General features: G+C 39.3%; 1 protein-coding gene across 2 annotated transcripts in view; it reads right to left on the minus strand.

Annotated features, from left to right (window-relative positions):
• Positions 1-13,426, minus strand: part of LOC138697834 (F-box/LRR-repeat protein 7-like) — a 371,715-nt gene that overhangs the window by 71,818 nt on the left and 286,471 nt on the right. For both annotated transcript variants that reach the window (XM_069823395.1, XM_069823397.1), the window contains one exon: positions 2,408-3,602. In XM_069823395.1, the coding sequence (XP_069679496.1) occupies positions 2,408-3,515 (1,108 nt within the window). In that variant the 5' untranslated portion in view covers positions 3,516-3,602. The remainder of the gene's footprint in view (positions 1-2,407; positions 3,603-13,426) is intronic.

Genomic DNA, 13,426 nt, shown 5'->3' on the forward strand with positions numbered 1-13,426 from the left:
ATATTTTGCCACTTCTGTATAGCATCATTGATAATAATAATAATAATAATAATAATAATAATAATAATAATAATAATAATGTTAATAATGATGTTAATAATAATCGAGACGTAGAGGAGAGGATAATATTAAAATGGATTTGAGGGAGATGGGATATGATGGTAGAGACTGGATTAGGCCTAATCTGGCACAGGATAGGGACCGATGGCGGGCTTATGTGAGGACGGCAATGAACCTCCGGGTTTCACAGAAGCCATAAGTAATTTAATAATAATCATCTTAATAATAACTTTTAAATTTCGTTAGGTTACATTATTTCACAAGTATTCCGACCTGTCCTCATATATGGTAGTGAGGCCTGGACTGTCCGAAACTCAGATGTTCAACGCCTAACAACTGTGGAAATGAGATTTCTAAGGAGGACTGCCGGCTACAGCTTACTTGACCACAAAAGGAATGAACTAATTACAAAAGAATTGAAAATTACACTTATTACGAGTTCTACTCTTTCAGGGGCGAGCTAATGTTTTTCTGTATATATTATATTTTATGTTACAATTATAACAAAATAAATAAATAAATTTATGAATATCTCAACCACTATAGACAAAAATGGCTTAACCATGTCAATAGGATGGACAGTTCCAGACTCCCAAGACAAATTCTCCGCTATATACCATATGGAGACGATATTTGGGGACCCCCCCCTGAAAAGATGGACGGAGACCGTAACAGGCCACTAGGCCTACTACCTGCAAGGACGATGATGATATAGCTCCCTCTTTGGGTAATGATAAAATATACATTCTTTGTAACGTAGTTTTGTTTTCAAAAATCCATCAAGCTACACAATACAACATAGCTTCTTAACTGCGAAGTTTATTTCCATAATTTTAGAGTACCAGTAGGCCTACTTATTCTTCAGTTGTTAATTTTGCATTTCGTAAAATCATTACATATTAATGATAGAACAGAAGCAATGTTTTATTTGAAATGCTTCCACTTTTTTATTGTGCACTTTCAACTTTGCACACTAAATATGAGTAGTGGTAGAACAAAAACTGCATTGCATTGATAGACTGACTGTTTTCACTCCTTCATTTTCGCAGGAATCACGGGACAGTTTCCAAGAGGTTCTATAATTTCGAAGTTCTTTTTTTTTTTTTGTCTATTAGTGATTTTTATGATTGGGTGAGATGCCAATTCTATTGCAAAATCTCTAACCTGAAGGACCAGAGAATTGCCTAATCTGTCTTCAGGCCACCGTAGCGGTCGTAGGACACAGGTCTCCGTCGTACATCACTCCAACAGGCATTTCTCCACATACTTTAGTCAAACAAATCTTGTCATCTTCGCAGTGGACAGAGTGAATCTACAGTAGGTTTTCTCGTGGTATTTCTAATGCTCTTTCTATACCCTACCCCACAACTGCACCATTATTGCTGTAGTAAGTAAAACACAGAAAATTAGATGGTATCTGCAGTCAAGAGGATCTTTAAATAAACATTGAAAATTTCAAGAAACCTCGGCATGGAAACTAGTGCCTTAGCAATACCGGCAAGATTTCATAAAGATAAACAAAAAACCTGAGCAAAGAAGACAATGTTTGGAGAACATAAATTAGTGCATTTATAAGCTATGAATTTATGTAGAATAGATCTTCTCGGGTTCACAGCCAGGTGAGTTGGATATTCCCCTTCAGGGAAGAAGATGACAGAGCTAGTCATCGAAAGCTTGGAAGCAAATATCCAACTCACCTGGCTGAGAACACAAGAAGAGTTAATTCTACATCAAACACCGGGAAAGCCTCAAGTAATATAAACTTATGCACAGACCAAGGCAAAACTAGCTATTTTTTTAGTTAGAAAAGAAACCGTAAAAAAAGGATCTATTCTTTCAGCGACATCGACATCATTTTGAGTTAAAAAAAAAAAAACTCCAATAAGGAAGTCATTGCCTTAGCAAAATTGTCAATGTTTTGTACAGTTAAACAAGCAAATTCAACAAAGTCATTTTTGGTGGCACTGGTGAAATGTACAGTGAAAGTAAAAACCTCAGCAGTCGTTGTTTTGGCGGCACCAATAACATTTTGTTAAGTTAGACAAGAAATTCTAACAAGACGCCATTATGATTTTTTGTAGAGTTAGACAAGATATCTCAGCAAAGAAACAATCACGATTTTGTATAGTTAAAAGATAATTTTAATCAACATTTTTTTTTTAGATTGAAAGAAGAAATCTCAACACAAAGCCACTGTTCGGGTAACATTCCCATATTTCATACAATTAATCTAGAAATCCCATTAAAGAAATACTTGATTTGGAGATGAGGGCAAACTTTTGCAGAATTACGCAAGCAGCAACATGAAAGGTTTTTAGAGTTTCAGAAGAGATCTGAGCCTACTCACCAGTGAGGTCGAGGTGCTGGAGGTTCGAACATCTGGTTGCGAGGTCGAAGAGAGTGGGGTTCGTGACTGCGTTGCACCCATGCAGCTGGAGGTGCGTGAGTTCGGGACACCTCCTGGCCAGGAGCGTCAAGCCCCGGTCCGTGAGCTTAGCGCCGTCGCTGAGGAACACGCGTTCTACGTTGGGGCAGGCGCCGGTGCGTCCCTGTCCGCAGAGCCTCCTGAGCACGCCCCGGATCGCCCTGTCCCCGCACACGGACTCCCCACTCAGTTTGATTGTCCTCCAGAGCCGCGGCTCCCAGGCGAGGTGCTCCCAACGCCGGCAAACCCGCGCACACACACACAATTCACTGCTGTCCAGCCACGAGAAGATCTTGATGACCGCCTCGTCCGGAAGACGATCGAACGGCGAATTCTTAGAATGGAAGCGCTTTCCTTTCAACATCGCTCCGGTGTTGGGTGGTGCTGCTGCTGCCGAGGGGTGAGGGAGGAGCGGTGGGTGAGGATCTGTCCAGGGACCCGGAGTGGACGGTCCCGGACTCGGAGACACCAGAGTGTGGTAACCCTGGTCCAAAGATGGGGAGGAACGTCCTAGTTTGTGGTGAGCACCGTAAGTCTGGTCGGGCGACTGGTGGTAACACTGAAGGTGGTCCAAAGTCGGCGAGGACGCCCTTCTAAGCGCGGGGGAGCTCCGGAGCTGGAAGCCGCAGTCCAGCGAGGGCGACGTGCGCCCCAGCACGTGGTAGGCCTGCTCGAGGTGCTGGTACGCGGCCTGCTCCAGTTGCGCGGGCGAGGCCCTGGCCGCGGTGCGGTGGTACGACGTCGGGTCGAGGGACGGCGACCCTCGGAGGTGGTAGCTAGCTGCGGCGGCGTTCGCTGCGGGGGTTCCTGCGATCGTTTCCGGTGCTGGCGGTGACTGAAGTTCTCTGAGCTGGAAGCCGTGGTCAGGCTGTTGGGATGAAGGACCGCGGGACAGGTGGTAAGCAACCTGTGGGTCGATGGACGGAGACGCTCTGCCCAGCTTGGCCAGGGGACACACCATGGGTGAGAGGCGTCCCAGCAGCGCGGCGGCGGAGCGGGACGAGGGCGGCGCGGGCACATGCTGCGCCATGACGGCGCTCAGCGCTGCTGCTGCTGCTCCTGCTGATCTGTCCCGCCTCTCCTGTCGCTACTCCTGCTGTCGCTGCTGCCACTGCAGCTGCGAACAGAAACCAAATCATTCAATTGTCTTTGTTCAGAAGAAATTCATAGATAAACTTTCGTTATCAAATGTGTGCCAGTGTGCATATACGTATTTTTCAGGATGCCTACGTTAAATATGTGATAATTTGTGATATACCACTGGCAGATAGTAAGAGACAAAAAAGTGGGATTAAGTCAGGGTGCGAATCAAGTCAAATGAGTTTTAGTAACTTTATTGTTTTACGATGTATGTCAATTTCGCCGAAATATAGGCCCCAACATTTTTTGTGGCAATAAAATCTAGGAAAGAATGTACTCAGGAAAATAGGCGAAGGAATACTGACTATAAAAACATACGTACAGTATAGACCTAAATACAAGCTGCAAGACAAAACACATAAAATTTGCTTTAAAAATAATGTAAAATGTTCCGTTCTACTAGTGTTTGAATAACCTTGATGTTTATTGAAATAAATTCGTAACTCACGCTGTACTGTAAGCAGTTTACTATAATTTTTAAATTAAATTTCAGCTACATCGGTGCTATGAATTTTGTGTTATGCATTCGTTGAACACTTGCCAAGAATTCTCTACTCTACACTATCAGTATACAGAAATTGATGTGGAATGTCGAAGACATGTTTGTATTAGATGTACAAGCCTAGGTAATTATGATAGCCTGTTAAACACATTATATCCCAAGAGTGACATAATAGCTATTCAAATGCAAAATTCTGGCTATTTTTAAAGCTATCCTTTTGTACTTCCACAGTCTTATTGACAGCTAATACTTTGCAGATTCAGTCTGATGCTTTTGGAAGATACCCTTATACGTCACCACCACCATCACCATCACCACCACCACCACCACCAACAACAACAACAACAACGGGTGCACAGTACGCCAAAGAAACATACGAGTACACAAGTGCTTTAAGCCAGTTTAGGCACCTCCTGGCAAGACGATTAAAGTCCAGAATAAATAAAAGACGAACGTCATGTATAATATATAAGACACACCCGTAGTATCTATTAAAGGGAGATAAATCTTCACAATCGAACCCAAGCGGGGACTCTTGAATTTACAGAAATTTGTGATAGGATATTTAATTTGATGCAGTAATGTGTTTTCTTTGTCGCCATTCCATTAAAGGAATCTAGAAAATTTTAAAAGGAAAAGAGCAAAGATCGGACGTAACCTAATGGCCTTTTACATAAACCACCTAAATGTTGTGCAAGTACTAATGCGTCTTCCTATAACTTTCCTAAAGTTTTTAAAGGGAAATAATATGAATACCCCACCTGTTTTTGAAGAGCTTCGAGTTCATTTTTAATGCCTCTCACACAGTTTACAAAATGCACCTCCTCGAGATGATCGAAATACAACCTATTGTATTTAGTTTCCCAACGTTTTTGACGTTTGATTTTGCATCATACCATTTTATTCGTTGACACACCACTAACAGCAATAGATACTGATAACATAGACTGGATTACCGGTTTACAGATGTCACTTTCATTTAAAGCAAATTGAGGACTTTCTTTATCAAATGCAACGGATGCACATTCCATTAACTGCTCAATATACCTTTTCTTTTTAAGAAAAGTAAACAATGTCTGTTTTTACCATCTTACACTGGAATATTTATATTTAGGCCTACTGTATATGCTATAACTATTTTAGTAAATGTGATTACTGTATTGCTAAACAGAACTATCACTGAAAACTACGCCAAAAATACACAATGCACATGACTTACATCTGTAACAATCACGACTGAAAATTCAGATGGTTGAAATTTCAACCAAACAAGATCGGCAGGCAAACTCAGCTATGCGAATTGAGACAACTACTAGACTTTTCAAAAAGCATTTACATAAAGAAAAGACAACCTACAAGAAAATAAAATACCTGACAGTCTACATACATAATTAATTTTAGTCACTGAAAGTCATATCAAATTGAAATATTATATGCCAATTTGGTTGAAAAAGTCTGAAATCTCCTAGGGGAAGGCATCCTAAAATCCGGGGGGAGACATTATTCCCCGGGCTACTCCTTGAAATCCCACGCCTGACTAACTCGAAACCTGGTCGCTTTTTTTGACGGGCCCATTTGGTTCTTACTACTTGTAATTATAGTAGGTTAGCTATGATTGGAATTGAATTCGAATGGAATTTAGGGAAGGGGAGCACTATGGCCCAGCACTGCGACCTGTTATGATCTACTGCGCTAACTCCCAAGCTAGGCACATTCTCAAATACACATCGGCTGACAACACTAAGTTTTCGAGCAGGCAACCCCACTCGTCCCTAGGCCAGCCCCCTCCGTGCGTCGCCAGCGGGCGATCGGGAAATGCTATGGAACGGTGACGAAATGGAGAAATGGTGACGGAATGATGTAGATGCCTAATAAGGAGAAAAATGGGAGAATCCCGAGAAAAACCCCAATTGCGATCTTGTCCACCGCATGTGTCACTATATTTTTCAATTAAAAATCCCAGACCTGACCGGGACTCGAACCGGACCGCCTGGGTGACAGGCCGGAGGTCTAACCACTCAGCCACCGCAGGGGTATAGCTATGGACATGATTAATACATACAAAGTTTTTATGAAAGAGTAGTCTAAGAATCAGTCTTAACCCGGAAGTTTTGTATAAAGGCTCCGTAGACCTGTCGAATACACTCATGCGTTTACGTCCTATTGTTCTCGGGAGGCATTTAGTATTCACTCTGTATGTCAATATGTTTTAGAAGTAAATAGCAAAGGAATTCGATTTCTTTTGTACGGATAGACTTGTACATCTACACGAAAGAATGTCACCATTAAGAAAATGTGAAAGCTTACATTTATTGTCGTCCTTTACTTGCCCTTATGACGTGGTGCACATTGTACTTGTGGAGCAGGCTGTAGAGGTAATTACCTCTCACGCAGGAGCCTCAAGCTTAGCCTGGAACCGCGTCATGATGTGTTGCGTGCCACGCGTAATACAGCGGCGATACCTCCAGGACGATACATAGCTAACCCATATTCCGTCATTTTCATTCATCCTCCCAACAAAAACAATAAAGAAAACTTTAAAAGCCATAGAATATTTCGCCTGAGGTACCGGATTTTTGTTTTCTGTTTTTCCCGACAGAATGACCTCTAAAATTGAAACAGGTCATATACTTTAAAAGTTGACTGGCGGAGGTACTTCTGATAACTGTCATTTCCGACGTAGGCAGTTGTTTTTTCTTATACTTCTACCACAAGGAAATAAAGTGAGACACTTAAGTTTGTTTTTACTTTAACCCTGCCATTTACGAGTCTTCCTGTAATTTATTACGGAGGCAATTTTCGGTTCAGGAGTTCGCTTCTTTACAGTCTTGCTTTGGAAGATTACTCCCTTTGTTAATTTAGTACAATGAATCTATACTAATAATAAAACTGTAACCTAAATCAGTGGTTCCCAACCTTTTTTGACTGATGGCACACTTTACAGAATGCCCACGATATCACGACACATTTGATTTTAATAATAATAATAATAATAATAATAATTTATTATTATTATTATTATTATTATTAATGAAGATGATGATAATCACTACTTTTCTTCTCGAGAAGAAGGTGGTCGAACTCTGTGTAGAATATTTTATGGCGAACGGGGAGATGGGGTGTCAACATTTTCAAAATTAGTCCTGAACTGTGTGAAAAATATTGAACTTCTGCTCTAATTTTAGGTTCACAAGAGATTACTGTCCACTGGACCTCCTTTTCGTCCAACTAAGACTTCCAAGATCTAAGCGGAATTCAAAGAAGAATTATATTAAAACACAGTTATTCACACATATTTTGTTCCATGATGAAAAATGCAACAAAAAGGTGCCGTTCCAGCGCGTTCCGCCAGAAAAAAAAACAGTGCAGTGTTGTAGATCGAAAATTCTTAAAGAACAAGCAGCAACTGGAGTTGTATTAGAAAAAAATCCAAACCTATCTATGCTGGATGCCCGATAAAAGATTTTTATTATCGTTTTTGAAAACGCGCCTATTTAAATTAATGTGAAGTCTGCGCTTGATGGGTTGCACAGAGTTTCTCTATACGTGGTCTTATGGTTGAAAAAACTGAACTGAGCATTGTTGCAGGTGTTCACGTTTCATTGGTAAAGTCTGTCTTAAAATTAAATGTACCATATCAAGGACTTCTTTGCAAATAAATAATGCATTATAAAGGGACTTTCTGGATGCAATAAAATTTATTTTTCAATTCCATAATTTCGCGACACACTCCATGAAGCTGCGCGACACACTGGTTGGGAACCCCTGACCTAAATGTTTCTGGTAATTTTCGCTTTTACAAAAAATAATTCGCGTTAACATGTATAATTAGGCATCTATCTTGAGAATGGAAATCACATTTTTTAAATTTTTTGTTTGTATGTCATCTGTCTGTCCGTCTGTATTTTTTCTGTTTGTTACATGTTTACTCAATAATGACTGGACAGATTTCTATGAAGATTATTATGCAAAATAAGTTAGATCCCACTTAGATTTTAGGCTGTATGACATTCAAAACAGTTTCTTTAAGTAGGGGTTATAAAGGGACCTGAAGTACAGTAAATACATCGAAATATCTAGCTTATTGTTGATTTTTTAGGACAATGTTACATAGCAAAAGTTGCTTTAAAATGTTTCCCACAATTTTATCCTACGCAAAGTTTCAATAGGTTTAATATTTAACGAGATGTATGAGTTTTAAAACAACAATGCGTTTTATATCAGTGCCTCCTAAATCAGACTCATATGTATTAGGTCTAATAATAAAACAGCAACCTAAATTTTTCTGGTAATTTTCGCTTTTGCAAAAATAATTCGTATTAACATGTGTAATGAACTATCCTGAGATCAAAAGTTGCATTTTTTAAATTTTTGTTTGTTACCTTTTAACTCGATAATGGTGAACAGATCTTTTATGAAAATTGGTGTGCAAAATATGCTCGGTCCCACTAAGTTTTATTTCCGTAATGATTACAATTCTTGTTATGTTGTCTTCAAGTCCATAAAAAATTGTGTGTGCTGGTATGAACATGTGGAGTGGCATACTTTAAATGAACTATTGTGCTGAATTTCCGTAAAATTTAACAAAAACACTTGTACTTGCATACTTGCATTTGCACATAAAAAAAGAAGAGGGAGTTATCAATCAGATTGGAAGCTGGACGTCAACTGATCTAAACACTTGTCTGCTCTTGCCTTGAGCTTCGTATGAGTCGATATACAAATGTCTGGGTCATCCATATGTAATCCATGAACACATGGATGTCTCATACTTCTGTTCCCAGCCTGAAGCCGAACTGAACACACTGTATAATGAATTGTATTATGTATTAATTGTACAATAGGAAAGTAATAAACAATAGTAACAATAACAACAGTGGAAAGACTGGTCTTTTAGGCTCGTTCCTTCCCCACTTCTTGGTGGGGGGGAGGGTGGAGGATTGTGAATCTACTGTACTCCAGACATTCACAAATAGTATGGCCAACAGCAATGAAGCAATTGCTTTCAACAACGCAACCAAAACGATACTGCACTAGTCCCTATCAGACAGATGTAAAGCTCCATTCCCCTAATCGGAATCACGCAATTTGTAAGCACGATGTCTACTGTTGGAACTAGCCTACAGTGGAATCAACTCACTCACTCACTCACTCACTCACTCACTCACTCACTCACTCACTCACTCACTCACTCACTCACTCACTCACTCACTCACTCACTCACTCACTCACTCACTCACTCACTCACCCCGAAAACTGTGTAGCCATTATTATTTGAGCTATATTTCATTTATTTAAGTTTCAGTGAATGAGAAGTGCAAGAAATACTTGCCTATAACCTAATATGAACTTCCTTGTATGTTTATTCCTGAAACTTTTAATATTCTTGAGAGCACTGAACAGAATACGTTTTATAAAAGACAGATATTTGAGTTTGAAGTCTACAAGCAATAATTTAATTTAAATATAACACAAAATTTTGGACTATCACTTCACAAGGTTTCGGGGGAAATATGCCACACTTTCTAACCATTACCCATTCCTGAAATACATAATTATTAAACAAACTGAAAATTAATTCTTTATTGAAATTTCAATAATAAAATGGAAGGAGTCAACACAACGCAACAAACTAAAATAAGCTATCAAATGTTCTTATGTCCACCATGCTGGTTGTTATCTACAGATGAATTATCCAACCATTTATGAATAGATAACAAATCTTAAGATTTGCCGTAGAATAAAGTTATCTTCTGTTTCTAGAAATACTTTTAAGGCATTTCGTATATTTATCAAGACAGTAAGTATATTTATCCAGCATTGAAGAAGAATTATCCACCATTTATGAATAGATAAAAATCTTACGATTTGCCGTAGGATGAAGTTACTATCTGTTTATAGAAATACTTTTAAGACATTTCGTATATTTATCAAGATGATAAATATATTAATCCAGCATTGTAGAAGAACATTATCCACCCATATTTTATGAATACTGTAGATAAAAAAATCTTATGATTCGCTGTAGTATAAAGTTATCTTCTGTTTCTAGAAATACTTTTAAGGCATTTCGTATATTTATCAAGAAGATAAATATATTTATCCAGCGTTCTAGAGAACGACCATTAGTCGTCTTCATTTCCCAGTTTCATCCGTCTCCAGAGCCACAGGGGACAAACCCAACCTTCAACGATTGAATGTCAACTGTCTTTTTAAACATTAAGACACTGATCTACGTGTAAATTTTGAATAAAACATTTCTGTTCGTACGGAGACCTTCACTTGTTAGTGGCATATGACAGCTATGAGACACATATTATTTACTTCATTGTTCTAAAACTTCTGACTATTGGGAAGCTGGTTCATGTTTGAATTGCGCAATTAACAGAGACTTGAGCCAAGATGAGACAAGTATGCATAGGAGCCATAACACAGCCCCCGCTTGCTGATCACAGTAGCTGACGGAATTCATGTAGTGGTCATAATAAAATCTCTAGTCCTTAAAGCAAATGTGACATGTACAGCGTAATCCAATCTGAGTAATTGGATTCTACAGATTGCAACTGACGCTAATCTGTTGATTCGTTACATACACGCATACGTTCTAGTATTAATATCGCTGCTCCTCCTAATGAACTAGTAATACGAGAATGCTTATCATGCGAAAACTGTATATTGTGCCATAACTACGCGTACGATCAATTAAGTCTCGTGTAAAATCAATTTCTCCCAAGCGGTAGACTGATACAACTTTAATCAACTAGCGGAAATTCGAGAGTGAAGACGCGGGAAGTATGTAAACGAAGTGCACTTAGGCGAAAGTATTTTACCTATTAATTGAAAGCTTATAAAGTCTACTTAATAATGTGAAAATTATAACTGAAATAATTTACTAATATTTCTTCGCAGGAATTTGACATCATTAACATTACTCTTCATCTGGATTCTACAATAGGGATAGCCGTTGCTTTAAGTACTGTAGGTATGCACATATCTGGATTTTCTCTCTACATGTCACTACGAACACCTGGTGCAACTCTTGTGACGTAGTGTTCTCATAAGGCTGAGTTCTCACCAGAGCCACCAGACACAGATATATAGTAACCACAGATATCTAATTTTCCACCGGATGCTCTGCGCCAGATTTAAAACCATAACCGTAGCAACTTTGACATTGCGACTTAATCGTTATGTAAATTATGACCGCCTTAATAGTTCATATTTCCTGGTAAATTTTTGGCGTACTGTCTCATTAATTGCCGGCAATTTTACAGATTCTCTAACGCAGCGGTTCTCAACTTATAGTACGTGTACCACTGGTGGTACTTAAATTGTGAAATAAAAATACAAATTTTCATAAAATATAAACATGTAGCTGTTTTCTGTATCTTTTATGAAACACACCCTTAAATAAATTCAGATAGTAACTTTTTTAATTAAGCATGCCTAAATAGTCAGTTACTGGCATTGGACCATAGAAACATTTATTATGACTCTGGGAGCGACACTTGACGATTTACTATTATAAATTTGGTTAATGGTATAGCTAATGTCCTAAATTAAAAATTGTGGTACGTCATTGAAAAGGTTTAGAACCGCTGCTCTAAAGCTAAATTTTGAAAATACGGTTGATTAGCTCTTAACATTTGGGCTCCATCCGATCCCTGATAAGACCCGAAATTATTCCATACAATTTCATTCATTCATTCATAGCTTTCTTACCAGGGACAGGTCTTTCACTGCAAACCCAGCATTCTCCAATCGTTTCTATTTTCTGCATTCCACTCAGTCTCCCCATATGATCCATATATTTTAATGTCGTCTATCGTCTGGTATCTTCTTCTGCCCCGAACTCTTCTCCAGTTCACCAAAGGAACAATTCCATATTCCTATTTTAATACTGGATTTTGAGTATCAAATGTAAACAACCTCAACTGATGTCAGATATTTTTCGTCGAAGAGCCTAGGTTCTCTATCTCGAATTGTTTGTCTACAATCCCTCCATAACCATATAAATTTCTTTCTGAAACATCCTGTATATACATAGGGCTACATGCATTCATAAGTTACATACATACATACATACGCCTATATACATACACATACAATAATAATCCGTGGCACTACAGCCCACGTGGGGCCCAGACCGACCAGCCGGCTGCTGGCCTCACGCCTACATGCCGAAGAAGAGGTGGACGATCATCCAACCAGAATGGAGGTATCGTGTGGTTAGCACGATGATCCCCCCAGCCGTTATAGCTGGCTTTCGCAACCGGATTTCGCTACCTATTGTAGCTCCCTAAGTGCATCACGATGCTGGGTGAACACCGGTCCCATACACTGGCCGAAATTTCATGCGAAAATTTCTTTTCCCATGAGGACTCGAACCAACGCGCATTCCGAAACGCGAGTCCTAGACAGGATGCCTTAGACCACGACACCACGGAGCGGGACTACATGCACACATACATCTACGAAATTTCCTATAAAATTGAACATTGTTTCGATTAATTTCTATACTTAACTTTATACTTCTGCATTTTCGAGCCCCCTTTCAAATTTATTTTCTGCTTAAAACCGGCTTGAAGTCTAAAATCTCTTACGGCATTCCTTTTTGATGTGATTATAGCACTACGCTGTTGAAGTTTGACGCTTAAAACAACGCAGGACAAAAGATTCACACAGTCTTAATGGTAGAGAGATAATCTCGACACTCAAATGGAAATCGAACCCGTGTTCGTTAAATCTGTAGCCCGAAATGCCGCCACTTGAGCTAAAGGGGCGTACAAATATCGGCAGATTTGTCAGTTCTTCTAAGTACGAACCTTTGCCAGCAAACTGGGAACCCCTGATTGACGCGTTAATAGAGAGTAGGTTCATCAACTCCAACTTCCGCCATCACGTTGTTTGAACAGTTCGGCCTTCATAATATATTATTTGACATTTTTAATGAAAAAAGAGAAAACGTCGCACGCTTGAGAGCGAGCCTGCAATAAAATTTGAAAGGTAGGATTTTATGGTTGTAGACAACAAGCAAAAGTCTTTAGCTAAAGACGTCTGTCCTTTGGTTTACGATTCCGATAAGGCCAGGCCATCACGCGAGCAAGAGGTCCTGTCTCGGCTGCTGCTGGTTACCCAGTGCTTTGTTTGGCAGCACCTGTCCTGCATGGCATTCTTGACATTCCTACAGATATCTTGCGTTCTCATAAATTGGATTCTCAAACACAACCTCATTAATACCGAATTCTAGTCATCGAAGACGTGGGATTTGCTTATGAATTTCGTCTCAAATCAAGCTC

Source organism: Periplaneta americana, chromosome 4 (genome assembly GCF_040183065.1).
Source record: "Periplaneta americana isolate PAMFEO1 chromosome 4, P.americana_PAMFEO1_priV1, whole genome shotgun sequence".
Taxonomy (NCBI): Eukaryota; Metazoa; Arthropoda; class Insecta; order Blattodea; family Blattidae; genus Periplaneta; species Periplaneta americana.